The 21,451-nt window shown below is 45.8% G+C and overlaps 2 protein-coding genes across 5 annotated transcripts in view; both read right to left on the reverse strand.

Moving 5' to 3' along the window:
* Positions 1 to 1,170, reverse strand: part of abcc8 (ATP-binding cassette, sub-family C (CFTR/MRP), member 8) — a gene marked incomplete at both ends in the record, with an annotated part of 74,711 nt that extends 73,541 nt beyond the window's left edge. For all 4 annotated transcript variants that reach the window (XM_083655135.1, XM_083655134.1, XM_083655133.1 and 1 more), the window contains one exon: positions 1,150 to 1,170. In XM_083655135.1, coding sequence (XP_083511261.1) covers positions 1,150 to 1,170 — 21 coding nt within the window. The remainder of the gene's footprint in view (positions 1 to 1,149) is intronic.
* Positions 1,171 to 4,712: 3,542 nt separating this feature from the next.
* The window catches only part of ush1c (Usher syndrome 1C), a gene marked incomplete at its 3' end in the record, with an annotated part of 34,401 nt that continues 17,662 nt past the window's right edge, over positions 4,713 to 21,451 (reverse strand). The window contains exons 14-26 of the mRNA XM_083654755.1: positions 20,260 to 20,309; positions 19,762 to 19,926; positions 18,597 to 18,713; positions 16,570 to 17,778; positions 14,487 to 14,540; positions 14,096 to 14,224; positions 10,902 to 10,973; positions 9,611 to 9,652; positions 7,225 to 7,278; positions 7,000 to 7,099; positions 5,827 to 5,936; positions 5,487 to 5,542; positions 4,713 to 4,806 (exon numbers count right to left, since the gene is read on the reverse strand). Of these exons, the coding sequence (XP_083510881.1) occupies positions 4,713 to 4,806; positions 5,487 to 5,542; positions 5,827 to 5,936; positions 7,000 to 7,099; positions 7,225 to 7,278; positions 9,611 to 9,652; positions 10,902 to 10,973; positions 14,096 to 14,224; positions 14,487 to 14,540; positions 16,570 to 17,778; positions 18,597 to 18,713; positions 19,762 to 19,926; positions 20,260 to 20,309 (2,252 nt within the window). The remainder of the gene's footprint in view (positions 4,807 to 5,486; positions 5,543 to 5,826; positions 5,937 to 6,999; positions 7,100 to 7,224; positions 7,279 to 9,610; positions 9,653 to 10,901; positions 10,974 to 14,095; positions 14,225 to 14,486; positions 14,541 to 16,569; positions 17,779 to 18,596; positions 18,714 to 19,761; positions 19,927 to 20,259; positions 20,310 to 21,451) is intronic.

Consider the following 21,451-nt stretch of genomic DNA (forward strand, 5'->3'; position numbering starts at 1 on the left):
CCGCAGCCTCCCCCTCCCTCGAGTGAAGAGAGCGTATCACACAGCGTAGACACACACACACACACACACACACACACACACACACACCGAGAGAGAGAGAGAGAGAGAGAGAGCGAGAGAGAGAGAGAGAGAGAGAGAGAGAGAGAGAGAGATAGAGCGTGTCACAGCGCAGACAAGCACAGTGGGAGGGGAGAGGGAGACACGCACGCGGGAGCCACTCCCCACTGTGACGTAGCAGGCTTTTTCTTGTCAGATTAAAAGTCTATTATTTCCTTCTGAAAAAGGAAGGTGTTTTTCTCCATATTTTTTTTCAAACTTTTTTTTTTTTTTTTTTAATGATGCATTAACTTTTCAAATGGACATAGGGACAAGGTTAAGTATACATTTAGCAAAGGAATTACCCTGCTCCATGCTCTTTAAGTGACTCCCTTGGTGGGATAGTGTGTGTGTGTGTGTGTGTGTGTGTGTGTGTGTGTGTGTGTGTGTGTGTGTGTGTGTGTGTGTGTGTGTGTAAATGTACTAGTGTTGACATACGGAGTTATGTTTCCTTCTGTGGGAGTAAGCTGAGGGTCAGAGGTGAAGGATGAATCATGCATCATATAGTGGCATACATATAAGTGAATCTCTCTCTCTCTCTCTCTCACACAGACCCCTCTACTCCAACCATTCCTTTGTAAAACATTAATATAAAAACAAATGGCTGAGAGATATTTTACAGACAGCCCAGCCCTGAACAAAACACACCACAGCCACACTCCCATCCTAGAAAGAGCGTGAATTCAGATGATTTGTGACCCAATTACAGTAGACTACATCCTGGCAGGGGATCCTTGTATATTATGACTCGATAGTACAGCATTTGTTATTGAACAGGCCTTGGAGTCTGCATTGTGCAAATACCCTGTTATCTATAGTTGTCCCCAGTGGACAGTGGTCATTTATAAACGTAATTGAGGAATGTTTCAGGATGATACACTAATTAGACTACACTACTACTGCACATGTCTAACGTTATACAATGCCAAGACGTTTTTTTAATCTTTCAAGTTATTCTATACCTAGGTGTAAGCTAGCTCTTAGTTGATACAACTGAATAGGCTGTATCAGTAAATATAGCATAATATAGCCTACACACCCACATGCACTTACCGGTTTATATCGTGAGATCATTGTTTCAACGGCGTTTCACTGACTCTCAGAAAATCTTCAGGATTGTCAAAATAGTAGGGAGGCAAAAAAAGGAAAATAAAAATAAAAGAAACGCAATGTTTTGGCACGGATAATACGGTGAGTCTTGTAGAGGCTCAGTTCGATATAAGAGCGACTGAAAAACCGTGTGTGAGATTGAAATATCATGTGCTCAGAGTGCAGCTTGCTCCTTGCTCGTTTGTCAGGCAGTCAGTCCATCACTGCGCGGACAGACGGGCAGAGTGTGACGGCTGGCCGCAGGGAGCTGTCCGCGGTGCTGGACCCGGGTACCAGTACCAAGCAACAGGAGGAGGAAGGGGGAGATCTTCGACCCGAGGCTCCCTCTGATTCCTCTCCTGACATGAGCCGTCGGACTGGTGTAGTAGTGGACAAACCCGCTCGATGCGACGCTCACAACAGACAGCAGTCACGTATGCCATGATGAAGTGAGTCGATGCCTGTGCACATATACTAGTGATTAGCAGCTTAGTGGGATGCTGCCCAGCAGCAGTAGGCAGGCAAGTCCAGCAATGACCAACTGCACTGCTTTGGATTGATTAAGCTACACACGACTCGTTTGTAATGAAATATAACCTCATTCATTCATGACAGAGTTGTAATGGTTATTGTAGAATTCAATGAGATGGGTTGTATAAAGCTTGTGATGTAGAGGGACACTACTGCCCCCTGTGGACATAGAAAACTATACGGCTTGAATTGAAGAAGCAACCCACCTGTGGAATAGCCTATATTTTATCCACATTTCAAAGCTGACAAATCTTTATGTAAATTGACAAACTGAGTTGAGTTACATGAGTGTATCTAACTCTACAATAAATCAATGCTTTGTGACAATATAGATTTTTGCTTATATTGGTGGTTGTTTGCCTTGTGATGATCATCAAGAGGAGGTCGTAGTTTACTCACCTTTTTGATACCACTACATTAACGAGTCAAGGTATGTAATGATATTAAATGGGAAGGGCAAATGGGAAAATAAAGGGCAGAGAGCAGAAAATCAGTACCACAGTCAGACCCAACAATCATTTATTGGTATTTAAAAGGGCAGATTACAGAGGTGGAATATTGATTAGGCTACAGTTTTCCCTCAGGACTTACACTGACAAAATAGATCCACTGCGTTATAGCATTTCACATTTATCTGCTATACAAATCATTGCCATGCATGTCCAAATGGGGAAAACTCTGTCCAGGCTTGTCAGAGGTGAGGAGGAGAATGGAACAACACTAAATATTGTCAGGAGCTTCCTTCATAAAGCAAGACACAGACTGTACATCAACTGCATGTTGTGAAGAGGTCTGGCCAAGTGGATGGAAGGCCTCAGTCTTGGTCAAAGACCATTTTGTGCTTGTTTGTTTACATGAGGTTTTTGAAAATGAAGTGTACAGTATTATTTGATTTGTGAATGAGAAGAAGGTGAATGCTGAAGGAATCGTTAAAAATTAAGTTTCTTCTTTTGTTCGTTTGGCAGGCAGTTGATGCGACTAGAAGAACGTTCTGCAAAACAGAGAAAAGTTAATTAACAGGATGAAGTTCTGTCAGATCTACTTTACTCAGTTACACTAAATAAAACTTGTTCAGCTTGCAGAAATGTAGTTCAGTGCTACAGTAGTGCTATACCACCCACAACTCTGAGGTGCCCCCCCCCCCCCTCCCATATTCTCACCAGTTGTCCTTGGCCAATTGCCCCTGCTGTCCTGGCCGTTGCTCCACCCCCTCTGCTGATCTGGGGAGAGTTGTAGACTAGCCCATGCTTCCTCCAATACATGTACCGTCACCAGTCTTTTCACCTGACAGGAGTTTCACCGGCAGGACATAGCATGTGGGAGGATCACACTATTCCCCCCAGTTCCCCTCCCCCCAAACAGGTGCCCCGACTGACCAGAGGAGGCATTAGTGCAGCAACCAGGACTCATACCCCACTGGCTTCCCACTCGCAGACACTACCAATGGTGTCTGTAGAAGCGTCTGACCAAGCCCGAAGTACTGCTGCCGGGAATTGAACCCTTACTGTACCTCTACACTACCCAGATGCCCCGCATTAGCAAAACTCTTTGCAGCATGCTTGCTTTATTCACTGCACATTAAACACAACAGACCGACACACATGCAGGTGAGTTTTGCAACACGGGACGTTCAGGGTTTGAAGTGGAGCCCACGATTTTTTAAGCATTAAAAAAAAAACCCCAAAGGATTCAAACAACTAAGCCCCAGCAACCTCTTAGGCATTTTAGAATTTTAACAAGGCAACCTAAAAAATAATTATAACATGGTGATGGGTCTGGCCAAAAATATTTTGAATTGGACTTTGCAAACAGTCAATAATCAACTCTATCACTCAATTAGAGCAAATTAAACCCGGGGCCCAAAAGAGCAGCTGCTGTAGCAGAGTGGAAATACTATTGATGGCTACAGTATCAATAGTGTAATTTATTACTAAGTCTACATCAGAACATGTAACAGTCCCTCGGAACAACATCACTCAGAACAACTGCTGAAGGCCGGCAGGAGTCTAGGCTGCAGTTATGAGTGGCCATGAACTGATGACGTGGGACAGCAATACCACAGAGGCCATGCATCTACATATTTGTTTATATATGGCTCGCTGTGTCAGGATTTGACAGATATATGTTGGGATGGGTCATTCTTCACATTAGTTGCAGATGTCTTCACTTAAAGGACATACTAGCGGTCATGACAAAGCACGTACTGTAGCAATGAGAGAAATCACCATGAGACATTTCTTAGCCCCTACAAAAGAACAAACTCACAACTCACATTCACTGCCATGCTTGCTTTTTACAAGCAAGTTTTTTTTTTTTTAATGCGTGTTAAAAAAGTCTCCCATCTTCTCCCCAATTCTACTTGCTGCTGCTGTCGCGGTCATTGCTCCACCAGCTCTGCCGACCTGGGGAGAGCCGTATACTAGCACATGCTTCCTCCGATACATGTGCAGTCGCCAGTCGCCCCTTTTCACCAGCGAGGCGTTTCACCGGCAGGACGTAGCAAGTGGGAGGATCATGCTATTCCCCCAGTTCCCCTCCCCCACTGGACAGGCGCCCTGACCGACCAGAGGAGGCACTAGAGCAGTGACCAGGACTCGTACCCCACTGGCTTCCCACCCGCAGACACAGCCAATTGTGCCTGTAGGAATGTCTGACCAAGCCGGAAGTACTCCTGCTGGGAATTGAACCCGGGACTCCGCTATTGTGTGCTAATTAATAAAGACTTTTTTGCTCTGTGCTGGAAAGTAATATGTTAACAAGCCAAAACACAGCTATAATTCCAAAAAGCTGAGGGACAAAACACCACAAAACTCTGCGTGTTTTGTCATTTTTGACAGAGACTGTCACATGTGCTCAAGTAAAAGCAAGCCAAAAATAAATAAATAGGGCCAAACAAAAAACAGCCACACCAAACATCCCCTCTCAGGCGTGCGGTGAAGAAGGGACTCGTTGAAGACTAGATGGATTACCAGAATGAGGAGTGAGGAGAGGGAGAGCTAGATCTGGAGCAGGTAGCCGTGTCTGTACACGGACGCACTGCCTTCAAACACCTTTCTGTTCACAGTGGGACTGACTGATGCTGACATAGGGCTGGTAGACACGTGCGTACACACAAGACACATACAAAGTCATATAGGCTAATAATTATCACATACTGGTTTAACGGTTTCATTAAACTATCACCTTGTTATACTAATGATTACATAAATGCTCCAGACTAGGGCTGAACGATTTGGGGAAAATATCTAATTGCTTTTTTTTTTTGCGATATTGTGATTTAATTTGCAATGTGTAATTTAAAGTCAAGCTTCAGTTCTATATTCACTGTGTAATAGATTTAAAACATAATATTACGGTAGGGCTGAACGATATTCACACAGAAATCTAATTGTGATTGACAGAATATTGCAATTGCTATTTAAATTATTATTCATAAATCACCTTTTTCATTTTGCTGACATCTAGTCAGTCAGTGTGTAGGATTTACTGAGTTTGAATATGATGAATGGTTTTCACCAATGTTGAACTTGATCCATGGACCAAAGATTACCTGCAGCTCTAAAATACCTTCTTTAGAAGTTTTTGGACTTGGGCAATTAATTGCAGTCTCTGCTATTTGAAAATTGCATTAGTTCATATTGCAATTTCGTCCCCCCCCCTCTCGATTAATTGTTCAGCTCTACTCCAGATGCACATTTAAATGATTAGAAAATGTGATAATATGGGAACAACTGATCACTAAAATTGAATACATAAACAGGAGTACTTACACCTCATCTTCATAGTCTTTTGGAGGAGAAACGGCAACCACAAGATCAATCCAGTCCTAAAGACCAAAACAAAAGCCTTGTTTTGATTTAATCTCTTTAACACTGGATTTACACTATATAATGTACAGTAGCTTCTGACTGAACCAATATTTAATAGAAAGCTTTGTAACAGCTACACCAATAAGGAGGCAAAGTGTGGCAGCAAATACAAATAAAGCAGAAACAATCGATCAAGGGTGACGTGGTTGAAGCATAATCAATACAGAGGCCTTCAGCTGTAACTCCCACAGTAAATAGATGTGTTTTAGGAACAGGTGTAAGGCATTCATCTGAATCGCACCCCTCCACTGTTCCAGGCTCTGGCCATAGAGTTCTGTCCCTCGGTCAGTGAAGCATCGATCAGGATCTTCCCATTCACAGCCATGACCTCATCCCCGGGTACGACACCCCCTGGAGACACACACATCTCAGTCAGTCCAGTAGTCGGTCTGACCACAGACCTTGTGGGGAATGTTCTTTTGGTCAAAACATATTGCCTGAGGTTAGATTCTCCTTGAATGACTACTAGGGCACATGAGACCAAATAAAGACAACGTATTTTCTTAGCATAGAGAAATACAGCGCATCAACTACTGTAGCAGAGATTTGACATGCAGTATTTTTTTTTTATTGACATCCAGATACACACACAGCACACAGCACACACACACACACACACACACACACACACACAATACAGGGGCATAAACAACAAAATATGTAATCGGAAAAACATATCCGCATGTCTGGGAACGCCCACAAAATGTTAAACGGCTGGCGCGCGAGTGGGGTAAAACCGCCGATATATCTCATGGGCTGACTCACCAAAAGACGGTGCTGCGGCTCTAAACAACATGTTTGGGGGTTCTAGAGCAGAACACAAGACGTCTGCTCAGATGTGCGTTTACTGCGGTGGTTAAATCCCCGACGTGTCTGCATGGGCTGGGCTATCAGCTAAATTCTAACTTTGCTGAATGGATAGAACGGGGGAATTTACCCCACCCTGACCACGCCCCCAGGCTAACCCAGCGTCTATTGTGGGCGTTCCTAGAGCCTGTATGGGCGTTCCCAGACATGCGGAACGACACACAGACATGCATGCACACTTGCACATACACACAATTCACATCAATTTACTTTCAGCTCAAACTATTTTAGCATATTGCCATGAATATTGTATGTGGTTAATATTGCCATGAATATTGTATGTGGTTAATATTGCCATGAGTATTGTATGTGGTTAATATTGCCATGAGTATTGCAGAGGGCTTAAATTATGCTGCTGTGCTTCCCTCTGAATGGATTTTATTTAAATAAGACCTACAACAGGAAGACAAAGAGATGTGCCGTCTCTGGACATTCATTGTAGTCATAAGAAACTTTCCACTGGCAATAATAAGTTTTAATTTGGACTCAAGTCAACTTGCCATCAAGTTAAAAGATGAAAATATCAAATAATGAATGAACAACTAACCATGCTTGTCTGCAGAACCTCCCTCGTACACAGCAGATACCACTAACTTCCCCAAGGGTGAGTCTACGCCCCCCTCCAGAGCCAGGTCAAGTTGTCCAACCTAAAACATAAAAAGAAAAAGATAGTACTGTATACTCTAACACATTTCTTCTCAAGGAGTGAAGTTTCCTTTCTTGTGAATAAACAGAGAGTTTATGAATCAAATGCAGAAGATGGAGTTGGTACCTTTTTGATTTTCAGTAGTCTCACTTCTCGGCCGGCAATCTGCTCTGAAGTGAACTATTGAGAAAGCGGAGGAAGGGAGAAGGAAACAGGAGGACAATAGTACAAAATAGCACTGCATTTGCTTTGTGAGCACTGATTGAACCCACTGAGTTGCCACTATAAGGAATTGCTTGCTATTCTCTGAAAAGTTTCAGGGTCAATTTCAACAATAGAACAATGGACTGGAAATATGATACGACTAGTAGTTTACATTTGGAAACAATGTGAAAGTTATCTAATACAAACAAATTGGCCATGGTGGCCATTTTGAACTTACACACATCCCACATACATACATGATACAAACTGGGCAAGGATGGATCTCAAGAATCCCGAGGGATTTGTATTTTCACGTCTTCTTTTCTTTTCTCCTAAATTTAACTCAAATCGTTTTACACCAAAGGACCACAATGGAAATAAGGCCTGGGCTTTTTTTGTGTTATCCTTGATGGCTTGACGTACATATGCTTTTGTGTATGCTTATTTATTTTGCCTCCTTTGAGCTGATGAAATGTATACCTGTGGCATTTAAGACGTGTCAAATAAATTCATTCATTCACTCATTCATTCCCTCGCAAAATGGGAGGGATCGAGGTGAGTACGAGTGGGAAGCTTAAGAACTATCCCAATTTACTTGTTTTGAGAGGTTTGAAGCTTGTTTTTTTATTTTTTGTGAGTGCTGCTATACCATGTGGTACACGCATAATCAAACAGACTCTGCACAAGAGCCCCAGCTAGGGTCTGTAAGGCCCCCGTCTAGAAAACTAGAAACTCTGCTTAAGAAACAAATTCTTTGATTTATCTTAGTGAGAACCTTTTCAGACATGTTTAGACCAGAGAGATGACTATCTAAAATACAACCAAGGTAGTTGATGGACTCTTTGGCTGTTATTATAGTCTCTCCTACCTCAACCTTAAACGCTGAGGATTTTCTTAGTTTGGCCAGCGAGCCAAACAGAATTGCCTCAGTTTTTCCAAGATGCAATGATGGCTTGTTATCAGAGAGCCATCTGCTGACATTCTGCAGCTCAGTGCTTAAAATATTCTCAATCTCGCTCTTATCTTTATGAGAGACTAATAAGGCAGAGTCGTCTGTATATAAAAACAAATCACAGGAACAGGCTGATTTCATATCGCTTATATATAATAAAAAGAAGAGTGGACCAAGGACACTTCCTTGAGGGACCCCGCACTCCAACACCTTGGGTTGTGAAGAGGTGCCCCCAACATTTACGATTTGTGTTCTACCAGAGAGATATGACTGAATCCATTTAACAGCTTGATTTTTGAAACCTAAAGCTTTTAATTTGCTCAGCAAAATGACATGGTCTACTGTATCGAAAGCTTTCTGAAGATCAAGCATTACCAGTCCAAGGAATCTGCCACTGTCCACTTCTCTCCTTATGTGGTCTGTTAACAGGGAGGTGTCAGTGGAATGGGAGCGACGGAACCCTGACTGGAAATCAAACAGAAGCTTGTTATTGGATACATAGCTATCAATCTGCTCACACACTATTTTTTCAACTATTTTTGAGAGGGTGCACAAAATGGAGACGGGTCGATAATTTCCATGGTCCAGTTTGCTTCCCTTCTTATAGAGGGGAATGACACGCGCCATCTTTAGCTCTGTTGGGAAATGTGCCTCCTCAATAGAAAGGTTCACTATATGCGTTACTTGTGTGATGGATTCAGCTGCATCTTTTAGGAATCGTGCTGGCATCTTGTCCAGCCCGGTTGCTTTGGAATAGTTGAGCTCCATTAACTTTTTGAGGACGGTTAACTCTGGCACTTTAATAAAAGTGAAACCATCAGCTGGGAGTAGAACTGTTTGAGATCCTCTTCCTTGTTTGAGGAGGCAGCTTCTGGACCATTTTTTTTGCCACTGTAGTAAAATGTTCATTTAAGGTGTTTGCAACCTCCATTTTGTTAGATGTAACATTGTTATTGATGGAAAGGCTAATGGTGCTGCTATTTGTCTTTGATTTGGTGCTGTAACCTATTTGTTTGAGGCATTTCCATAGTTTGCCAGGGTCATTTTTATGTTCAGCAATTTTCTCATTAAAATAAGATTTTTTTGCCCTTTCTATCAAAATATTTACTTCATTTGTACATGTCAGTCTTTTGAGTAGTTTCCCAGTGTGATGTAAGTTCAAAAAGGCCTCCATTGGGAATAAGGCCAAGTTACAATCTTTGACAAGCGTTTGTTGTGTTGTGGGTTAACAGATCCTCGTTCAGGAGGAGTCACAACGTTTAGATTGCTCTCCAATTAGCAAGAGCCACTTTGATTTTAACGATTCGGTGCATTTGCTGCATTGAGCTAGTATTGACAAACGCAGGCATACAATACCATTGAGTAGGGATCAAAGTCTTCCTCATATTTCTGAAATCCCTGAAAGAGATTCAACACACAGCTCATTAAATAGGTCACGTCAGTGGGGGGGATTAGCAAACATGACACAAAGACATTTAATGAAGGTAGCCGTGGCTCTGAAAACAGTCACAGAAAATGTCTGGTAAGGCTAAAACAGCTGAGGCATATTGCCATGTAACCAGTCATTGGGTGAGGGGAAAAATTGGATGGCTAGATTTCCTTTGACAACCACTTCTATGGTCAAGTTGTATTATGTATAAACATGGAAACCATGGACAGAATCACAATAAACTGGAATAGCATGCTCGCATCTTAATTAAATTTTTATCACAAGATTAATTCCCAGGAACACACAAACAAAGAAAAACATCCATAACGTTTCAAACAGGGGCAAGAGCCATGTAATGGAACAGGAAGCAGAGGGGGAAAGATCTCAGAGGAGAGCACCTATCAGAGGAGAGCACATCTATCCACATGACTAACAGACCCATGTTTCTCTCTGTGTGGCCCTGCAGAAAACACACATCCATCTACTTAACAGCTCATTTCAGATTCCTGTGGTGATACCTTCCCATAAAAAATAAGAACAAAACAAAAAATCCATTTGTAAAATAATCAATTTGTTGTGGCTGGAGACAGCAGCCGGAGCGGGGATAAATTCCCATTCATTGGATCTGGCTGATATGGCATCTCTGAACCAAAGATAATCTCAATGAGACTGGTGCAGTGGTGCACAATGCAGGTAATTGAAAAGGGCACAATCTGCAAACAACGGTAATACAGATCGTATCCTGATAGCCTGAGCAGAACAGCACACAACACTAAGTTAAGAATGACAAGCACATTCTTGAATAACAGTACACTGTGGCAGTGTGCATCCAGTGTTCATCAAGCCTTTACAAGACGATCCTTGACAGTAAAGACCAAAAACAAGAAGAGCAGTAAAAGCAGAACACTCATGCATTCCCACACTATGTTCTCACAGTGTGGTCTGCTCCAAATCAATCAAAGCGCAGTCATGCATGAGCTTCTGAACTGCACCTAAAAGCACTGATGCATGAGCTTCTGAACTGTACCTAAAAGCACTGATGCAGCCAACAGAAAACTGACAGGTTGAAAAATAAATGGAGAGCCATCGCTGAGGCCATCAGCAAACCTGACGTACGAGTGTGGAGAGAATGGATATAGAGAGAGGAACGGGAGGAAAGCACTCAAGAGTAAATTATTGAGAAACGGAGGTGGTCTGAACCTGTGATGTATGGATTACTTGTCTCTTGTTTGTCTCTCTAGATTTAAAGTCTGCGTTGTAAGGCACCATCCGCTTCAGCATCTCTGGGGGCTACAACACAGGATCAGAGCAACCATTAGTGAACATCACTTCAACACTATCTCCCATCAACACATTCTCACCAAGGTGCTTGACTGGTTCCGACACTTCTAACTTTTCATTTATGACATCCAGTACTTCTCAAGGCTATTGCTGCCTTCAAATGGGGTTGTGTTGACCATGTTCATGAGATGAGTCCATAATGAGCGCCCCACTCCTGTGGTATTCACGACTTTGTGAGTGGAAGTTTTCTATAAGCTCAGAGTTCACGATATTGTGACGCTTACACGACTTCCCATGTCGTACATATGAGTTCATGAGTTCCATTTGAAGGCAGCATATTTCTCTACTGGATTCCGGTGAGTGCTCAGTGTGATGGATGCTGACAGTGGCTGGGTCATGTGACTGTAACATGTCATATCACTCTGTGAGTGCAGTATGGGGATTATTCCTGACAACAACAAAGGATATTTGAAATGACAGCGGTCTCTACAACAGCATAAAAATGTGTGGTCAGGTTTGTATTGGGACTGATGAGCAATACCTTTCTCTTAATTCCCAGATTTATCAAGACCTAGACATTCTAAAATTAATTTCCCCTTAGACTACTTCAGACTTTCCAGATCAGCATAGGAAGCCTGGTTTGAGAGGCCATATACGGAACTAGAAATCTCATGCGCAGGCTCGCTTCGCCCGCCCTGCAGCTCGACTGCTGCATGGCCTCGCCTGCATGCGCAACGCCCAATTGCTCAACTTCGAGTGCTCGACTGACATCACTGATGATGTCATAGACATTGTGACATCATCAGTGACATCAGTGATGACGCCATAAACATTGTGACATCACCAGTGGGACAAACATTTACTCCGTTGATGATGATAGCATAGCATGGACACAATCCTCCCCATTCAACATGTATCTTCTGAAATGCCAATATGTTTTATTAAACTTATAACATGCATATTGTATCCTGAATCCTGAAACCTAACTCATAAATAATAGATTATTAGTGTAAAGTGTGACCAGAAGACTGAATATCCAGACCGGCTAGCAAAACACGGGCAGAGAGGTCCTCTCCCACATCAAATGCTGTCAATGTGCTTTTCCCCCCTGATTTCCCCCCCATTTTCTCCCCAATTCTACTTTGCCAACCCCCCCCCCCCCCCCCCCCTGCTGCCCCGGTCGCTGCTCCACCCTCTGCCGATCTGGGGAGAGCGAGACTAGCACCATGCTTCCTCCAACACATGCGCAGTTGCTAGCCGCTTCTTTTCACCTGATAGGGGGAGCTTCACCGGCAGGACATAGCACGTGGGAGGATCACGCTATTCCCACCAGTTCCCTTCCCCTCCGACCAGGCACCCCGACCGAACAGAGGAGGCGCTAGTGCAGTGACCAGGACACATAACCCCAATCCAGCTTCCCACCCTGAGACACAGCCAATCGTGCCTGTATGGACGTCCGACCAAGCCAGAGGGAACACGGGGGTGCGAACTTCCCCTCGTGTTGGTAGGCAGGAAATCTACCGCTACACTACCCGGACGGCCCCTGTCAAGGTGCCTTTGAGCAAAGAATTTGACCTCCACCTGCTCAGTAGCCAACAGAGCAGACTGCAGTCACACCGGCAGCTCCCAGGTGTGAATGTGTTCGACTGTGTTATTTAATGTGAGGCAGAGTGTTGCTAGAGAACTGCAAGAATGCTCAGTTGACTTTCCCTGGATAAATAAAGGTTGAAAACATATAATCTGTATTTCATTAGCGGTTATATTTCATTGTAAGGAGGAATGACTCCCCAGTGTGATTTAATAACCACAGATTGCCTCTCTGTGAAACAGCTGTCCAGGGCCACACAGAGAGGGATCATAGCAATACACAGTTTCTGTCTGTTTCCCTGACTCATGTGACTCGTTAGCCAGACGATGGCACGCTGTGTAACATGCCTGTGTGCCTACAAATAACCCTACAAAGTTGGAAGTTGTGTCCAGGAAGGAGGTGACTGCAGTGGAGTGTGTTTCTTACCATGCCATCAGAGCAGAGGGCAGGTCTGTGTGTTTCTTACCATGCCATCAGAGCAGAGGGCAGGTCTGTGTGTTTCTTACCATGCCATCAGAGCAGAAGGCAGGTCTGTGTGTTTCTTACCATGCCATCAGAGCAGAGGGCAGGTCTGTGTGTTTCTTACCATGCCGTCAGAGCAGAGGGCAGGTCTGTGTGTTTCTTACCATGCCATCAGAGCAGAAGGCAGGTCTGTGTGTTTCTTACCATGCCATCAGAGCAGAGGGCAGGTATGTGTGTTTCTTACCATGCCATCAGAGCAGAGGGCAGGTCTGTGTGTTTCTTACCATGCCATCAGAGCAGAAGGCAGGTCAGGTCTGTGTGTTTCTTACCATGCCATCAGAGCAGAGGGCAGGTCAGGTCTGTGTGTTTCTTACCATGCCATCAGAGCAGAAGGCAGGTCAGGTCTGTGTGTTTCTTACCATGCCATCAGAGCAGAGGGCAGGTCTGTGTGTTTCTTACCATGCCATCAGAGCAGAGGGCAGGTCTGTGTGTTTCTTACCATGCCATCAGAGCAGAGGGCAGGTCTGTGTGTTTCTTACCATGCCATCAGAGCAGAGGGCAGGTCTGTGTGTTTCTTACCATGCCATCAGAGCAGAAGGCAGGTCAGGTCTGTGTGTTTCTTACCATGCCATCAGAGCAGAGGGCAGGTCTGTGTGTTTCTTACCATGCCGTCAGAGCAGAGGGCAGGTCTGTGTGTTTCTTACCATGCCATCAGAGCAGAAGGCAGGTCAGGTCTGTGTGTTTCTTACCATGCCATCAGAGCAGAGGGCAGGTCTGTGTGTTTCTTACCATGCCATCAGAGCAGAGGGCAGGTCTGTGTGTTTCTTACCATGCCATCAGAGCAGAAGGCAGGTCTGTGTGTTTTTATTACCATGCCATCAGAGTGGAGGGCAGGTCTGTGTGTTTCTTACCATGCCATCAGAGCAGAGGGCAGGTCTGTGTGTTTCTTACCATGCCATCAGAGCAGAAGGCAGGTCAGGTCTGTGTGTTTCTTACCATGCCATCAGAGCAGAAGGCAGGTCAGGTCTGTGTGTTTCTTACCATGCCATCAGAGCGGATGGCAGGTCTGTGTGTTTCTTACCATGCCATCAGAGCGGAGGGCAGGTCTGTGTATTTCTGGGCGCTGGGTCTGGGTCTGGGGCAGCATGACAGGCTTAGCCATAACTGGGGTCATCTGATGCCTCTGGTTGGGCGGACTGGGAGCGAAATGCTATTGGGGAAAGACCACGTTCCCATGCAACACCACAGGATAAGTTTGCATTCAAACAGGAAGCTTACACAAGTCATCAAGTCAGGAAAATTCAAGGCGACCAGAGAGAGGTGAGGTGAGAAGCAGAACCAGAAAATAATTACCCCAATGGGTTGAACCTTTTTGAGTAAATTGCACAAATTTATTCAGCTCTTAATGTTGAATGTGAAAAAGTGGAAACTTGGGAGTGCTTGCATAATTAATTGTACAGGGAGAGACTTACCAAGGCACTGCTTGATGTAGATATACGACTGGCATGGGAAGTATTTCTCATAACCTGAACCACAGTGAAATACAATCAAGCATCCAGCCTCCTGGCAGGTACAGATTAGAACACTACAAGAATAACACTGCAACACACACACACGCACGCACTCACTCACATTAGCCCAGAAAATTCAGCGCTGAGATTTCAAAGGCATCCCATGCATAGCTAACCTGACACAGGCCAGATGGTTCGCTCTCGCTGCGGTCCCACCAAAGCCCGCCCCGTAGCTGCCTCATAGGACGCTGATTGGTGCGAACCATTGGTGGTTCGGATTCAAACCAATAAAAACTCTCGTAACGGACAAGCCCGTCTTTTATTGTCACACGAACACCACAATACATGCATGCGGCCGCAACACACTCATGCTGACGGTGGCCGGTGAAAAGTGTCCTCTGCATTTAACCCATCCAGGCATGTCCTTTCCTCCGAGGGGCAGGCCAGGAGCAGTGGTCGCTTTCTCGTACAGCGCCCGGGGACCAACTTCGGATGTTGTCGTCACTGGTCGGATGACGATGACGATCTGATCTTCTGCATGTTTTTAGTGGAGGGGTTATATACGGAGGAACCCCCTGGGGGGAGCACGGGGAGAACATGCAAACTCCACACAGAGAGAAAGGCCCTTTCGACGAGATACCCCACCTGGGCAGTAGGCACTGAAGATATGGGGGGGAACACAACCACAGCGCCCACAGTGTCCCAGGCGAGAATCGAACTCAGGACCTTCTAACTGTGAGGCGACAGCGCTACCGACTGCACCACCGTACCCGTACAATAGATTGGAGCGTGGCAAGATGGATCACGTGATCAGGATCTGATGATCTCGAGCAAATCCAGCTGCCTCCCAAGGCTAATGCCTAGCAGGACTACTTCAATTACTTACCAAACACACACATACAGCCACACCGCACACACACTCAGAGGCTGAACGCCCCTTTCTGCTTGCATCAGCATGCAACATTAGCAAATACAACTCCAACATCTCACCCCACTACAAAGCACACACCATGCAATACTACGCTCAATGTAACAAATCACAGAGCTACTAGCAAACAGCAATAACCACTAACTACATTTCTGTCAAGACCACTATAGTTAAAAAAATAAACGTTATTAGCCATCATATTATGCAATATTTATATTTGGCGGTATGGCTCTGTTCTGGGAGCTACCCTTCAATGCGCTTCCATGGAAAGTCTAAGGCAGGAGAGCAGCAGCAGCTTCTGGGAGCTTCCTGCCCTTCCATGTGTTACATGGAAAGCCTGAGGCATTTATGGAAGAAAACAAGGCGGAAATGAAGCAGCTTGAAATAGGGTGCTCCGTATGAGATTAGCCAATTGAAAGCCTAGAGGGAAGTCAGCTGATGTGGGCAGGGTTTGTGAGCTGAGCTTGACTCCGTGGCCTGCCAGAATTAACGCAATATGCTCAACGTCTGAATGCATTTCCCTCTGGTAGAAGAGAATTGGAAATCAATGAACGCACCATTCGGTCACACTAATTCTGTGTATTGCTCTGCCTTCATGTATAAAACATTCCATGTCCAATACATAAACCAGAACATGCCTATAAAGCCAGGCCCTGGCCTACAGCATCGAAAATACTCATCCATGCCCTCTCCATCACGCCATTTGTCAAATGGTTTTTAAATGTGACCTGTATCCGGATATCTTATCTGGATACGGGTCACATTTAAAAAACAGGTGTAAATGGGGTGTTTAAGATCCGAACACAATGTGAGCCAGACTACCTCCAGATATGGTCAGGTAGATCTGATCACAATGCGTTTACAGCTTGCATTAACACATTTTTCCTTATCCAGATAACTTATCCGGATACAGGTCACATTTTAATGCCAGGTGTAAATGGGGTTCATGTTTCTATTGAATTACTAATGCATATTTTCTTTGTGGACTAAACAAGATCACTGCCATCTATCAATCAAACCACTCAGATCTGTGATGTGTCAACTGAGGGAAAAGTCCTAAATGAAAGCAGGCATTCAGAAGTCAAGCGTCATTTCTGTCATGCGGGAAACTCCAACCTTGGGGCTGGAGGGGTAGGACATCTCGCTGGGGTTGGCGGAGTAAAGGCCCCCCCTTGGGAGATAGCCGCCTGTCTCCCATTCGCTCCTGTGCTCCGGGGGACTGGGAGAGCGTGGCACAGTTCTGCCTAATTCTTCTAAAAAAGGCAGCCCCCCTTGATGGCGCTGCTGAGGTGGTGGCGGGGGGGGAGGAGGGGGAGGCGGGGGGGGGGGAGGTGGTGGTGGTGGAGGAGGAGGGGGCCGGGGGGCAGGCTGGGGAGAGGAAGGGGGCCGAGACGACTGAGGCGGAGGTTGATAGTGGTAGGAAGAGGGGCGAGGAGCAGGGTGCTGCATGGGCTGAGGTGCATAGTGGTAGGAAGAGGGCGGAGGAGCAGGGGGCTGGGGCTGGGGTGGATAGTGGTAGGAAGAGGGTGGAGGAGCAGGGGCCTGGGGCTGGGGTGGATGGTGGTAAGAAGAGGGTGGAGGAGCAGGGGGCTTTGGCTGGGGTGGATGGTGGTAAGAAGAGGGTGGAGGAGCAGGGGGCTGGGGCTGGGGTGGATGGTGGTAAGAAGAGGGTGGAGGAGCAGGGGGCTTTGGCTGGGGTGGATGGTGGTAAGAAGAGGGTGGAGGAGCAGGGGGCTGGGGCTGGGGTGGATGGTGGTAAGAAGAGGGGGGAGGAGCATGGGGCTGGGGCTGGCGTGGATGGTGGTAAGAAGAGGGTGGAGGAGCAGGGGGCTGGGGCTGGCGTGGATGGTGGTAAGAAGAGGGTGGAGGAGCATGGGGCTGGGGCTGGGGCTGGCGTGGATGGTGGTAAGAAGAGGGGGGAGGAGCATGGGGCTGGGGCTGGGGTGGATGGTGGTAAGAAGAGTGTGGAGGAGCATGGGGCTGGGGCAGGTGATGCTGCGGGTGAGGCCTACTGCGCCCCCTGGAGTTCAGGGTGGATGAGGCGGGCGGAGAGGGGGGCCGGCGCTGTGGGGAGGGCCGGGGTGGGGGAGGGGAGTAGTCGGGGATAGGGTGGTGCAGCATGGGCGAGGGTGGAGGGAGGTGGGGCGGGGGGTGGCTGGTGCCAGGCTGGGTGGGGGCCAGCCTCTGCTGCTTAGGGCCGCGCAGTAGAAGGCTGGGGTCCACCTCGTCCAGCTTGATGTCGTCCAGGTCGGTGGTGGGCAGGTGGAGGCCGCCCGCAAAACGCTTCACCTTGGGCTCAGAGGCGGGAGAGCGTGGCGGGGACAGCTTCAAGCCACAGGGAAACGACAAATGACTTTTCCAACCTTGTTAGCTACTTCTCCTATTAACACATTTAACAAGAAATACCAAAAGATTGCCAACACACATTTACTTCATTATATTTTTATATCAAAATCCCATTGCTATTACGTCCTGGAAAAGAGCTTATCTTTAGCAGTGACCAGTAGGCGTACATAAGCATTCCAACTAATAATCATATAAAACGTGCAACTTAACAACTTCCAAAGTAAAATGAGTGGCAACCTGGCACAACGTTGTATTTTGGGGCATTCAGCCCTGTTTACTTTGGTTGCAATCCTGATAGCAGGGACTGCAGGGCTTCGTTTTGAGGAATCCCCAAATCTTTGCCAGCTAAAGATTTCACACAAAGCATTTCTGAACTTCTGAACACTATTGAACAGTCCCTTGCAGTTGCTGCATAATGTCCCAAAACAATATCTCGCTATAACCAGATGTTGAATTAAGGAAGCAAGACACTGATCAAATTTTGATTCTTCATGACTTTAAGGACACCATTTTCCTCTCAGGACTCAGCCCCTTTTTAAGCACCTTTGTAGGCCTGTAGTTATTCTACAGAAAGCTTATTGTAATGATATGCCATTAGAGCACTATTCATCTATAATATGCCATTACAGCACCATTCATCTATAATATGAGACTCACACTACTTGTTAAGAAATAAAAAAATATAAAATGTATAGGCGCCCTATAAGTATAACATCTAACATTATATGGAAAGATAGCACATCGCTGAAGATATGTCAATGCAGAGAGGTTTCGACAGAGGAGTTTTGTCTTTGTACCTCCGGGGATTCAGTCTCCACACAGGAGATCTGCTCCAGCCGAGTCTGACAAAGACGCTCCACCCAGTGCTGCACTTTCTCCGACTCCTCCAGGTCCTCTCTCTCTGTCTCTGAAACCTGGTGCAGAGGCAGAGCCACGCGGGGTCAAGAGCCACGCGGGGTCAGTCACTTATGCTCAAATGCTCACACAACTAATAGTACATCGCTCACAGCCATACAAGGTTGCAAGCAGTAGCCAAAGAAGCCACAACTGTGAAACCTTCCAGCCAAGTTAGCCCTCAATTACGGTGCAAACACACCAGCTCCGAAAGCACCGCTAAGCGTAAATTCAGCTCGAACAGGAGCGTAGCCGTTCACACCAGACTGTTTTATTTTGCTCTGCGCCGCACTCAACTTGCACCAAAATCCTGCCTGACTTGACACAATCGCTCGCAGCTCGCGCAAGAAACAGATCAGACACAGAAACTGGCGCTACCGGGCACAAGCCAGCATGGCGCTCCGCGGCCAGTCTGAAGGGTCTAATCTGTTAACAAGGGCGCCGAAAGGAAACTGGCTGCGCTTCCAAGTGATTCACACCTATTTGCAGGCGCTTCAGCGTCTGGTGTGTTAAGCCCAGTTCAGACCAAAGATTCACGCCGAAACTAGTTGCAACTTGCAACTAGCCTGGGTAAACCCAGCCCCCAGTGACCTGCTCTCAGACCTGTTCTCAGTCACTGGGAACTGAGAGAGCAGGTCACGTGGGGGCTGGGTTTACCTAGCCTAGGTAAACCCATCCCCCACGTGACCTGCTCTCTCAGTTCCCAGTCACTACACAATAGTGACTGAGAACAGGTCTGAGAGCAGGTCACGTGGGGGATGGGTTTACCCAGGCTAGGGTTTACCTAGGCTAACTTGCAACTACTTGCAACCAGCCCCTGCGACTTGACAAGCTGAATTGGTGCTGACGGGCCAGTTTACACTGCTGCAACCTTTCCCTGCAACGTCCTAAAACGGTTTTGTCTCGTTGTGAATCGTTGGTGTAAACTGGGCTTTACTTTCCAGCATTAAGTTGCCATGGCAATACATCGTACAAATCAAATGGTTTAACTTGCCTTGACACCTGATTCAATCATGACCAAATCCATTCCAATTTAGTATGTAATCTCGTTAAACCCTTCTTCCGTACCTCCTGGACCAGCCTACTGATTTTCAGTTGCTTCTCTCGTTCGTACATCTCTTCTTTCTCCTTGGCCAGTTTCAGCTCAAACTCCATCTCCTTCTTGTTTTTCCTCTGCTCCTGGAGTGTGTCTGTGTTGGACGTTTTCTTCTTTTTCTTCTTCTTCTCTCCTTTCTGAGGTGTCATCAGTCCATGCATCATCAAATCATTATAAAACGCAGGGGACAGACAACTGCAGCACTCCAAACCACTCAACATGACATGCAGGGATACCTAATGACACTATATAGCATATAGGAGTATGCAGTGGTACATCTGCATCACCTATAAGACTGATAAGGCAGCAAACAACTTGAATTTTCCATCAATAACACCATAAAGGAAAGCTATATTCTGAAATATGTAATACTGTATGACATGGAACCAATTAGGACACACAGAAATGTTAAAACTTTTTGTTGTTGTAGCTACACTCACAGCACACTGAACTCGAGCAACTGAAAATACCTTGCGGAGTGTTGGCAGCTTCCCCTCATATCGATAAAACCAGCCAAACGCTAAGGAGGAAGATGTACACAGGTCAAGGTCACAACCATGTTCAATTAAACCCAATCACTGGATCCAGTTTTGGAAGGTGGGAACACCATGCTGAAGAGCCACAACAAACTCAACAGCACACAAAGAGGAAATAGAAAGAAAGGGTTTGAGCCTCTTGTATTCAAACCATATTGTCAGTCATTGGACTTGGAAACAGCAGATGCAGCAGAATTTAAAAATAAAATAAAGAAATATGCCAATTTCTTTTTTTAAGTTATGCAAAAAAGCATCTTCCAACAGCTGGATCCCAGTTGTCAGTGTCAATTTCTTCATTCTCAGCAGTGTCTAGCAAGATTTAAGGCTAAGTGGTGGATCGGTTGTCAAAGGAAATCTAGATGGTTGTGTGAGTGTGCATGTGCTGGTTTGCATGAACAGCTTCCTACAACATCTGTGATGATGAACTGTGAGGCTCTGGACTCACGTCACTGCCCTGCTCTTCATCCTCATCCTCCTCCTCCTCCTCTGGGAAGGAGCTGGCTCCAAAGTCTTAGAGGAGAGGGTGTAAAGTGGTAACAGCACGGCACACAGGAGGAGGGAAGACGAGACAGAGGACCATGCAAGAGAGAGGAAGAGGGGAAACAGGGTGAAAACACAGGCAAAGGGGATAGAACTGAGCTAACCATGCCAGCGATCCGGCTGATAATTTTAGTATCCACTACTACTATATTAGTTATATTAATAGACTGTATACAGTATGTGCTAGACATACTGTATCTCTTAATATCTTTCTTGATATACACTGTATATGGGGGGGGGGGTGCACAGAATTGAGTGTTTTTTGCTTACTGTAGCAAATGATGATTTGTATTGGGGGCAGCACAGCATTGATTGTGATTATTATCACCTGCATATACCGTAATTCACCTTATGTAGAAGACAGTCTGGCTTGGGAGACTAACAGGAAGTGTAAACACAATCGGAAGTTCTGATTGTGTTTACACTTCCTGTGACTCATAAACCTAGTCTGACCAGGTGAGCTAGACTAGTTTGAGCAGGTAAAACAGACGGCGTTTTGAACAGGAAGTCGTGACACAATGGGTCAAGTGGGCAGGCTACATAAGGTGAATAGGTGAATATGTTGATGTGCTCGTAGGTGGGTGAT

Source organism: Poromitra crassiceps (genome assembly GCF_964638095.1).
Source record: "Poromitra crassiceps genome assembly, chromosome: 18".
NCBI classification, from domain to species: Eukaryota; Metazoa; Chordata; class Actinopteri; order Beryciformes; family Melamphaidae; genus Poromitra; species Poromitra crassiceps.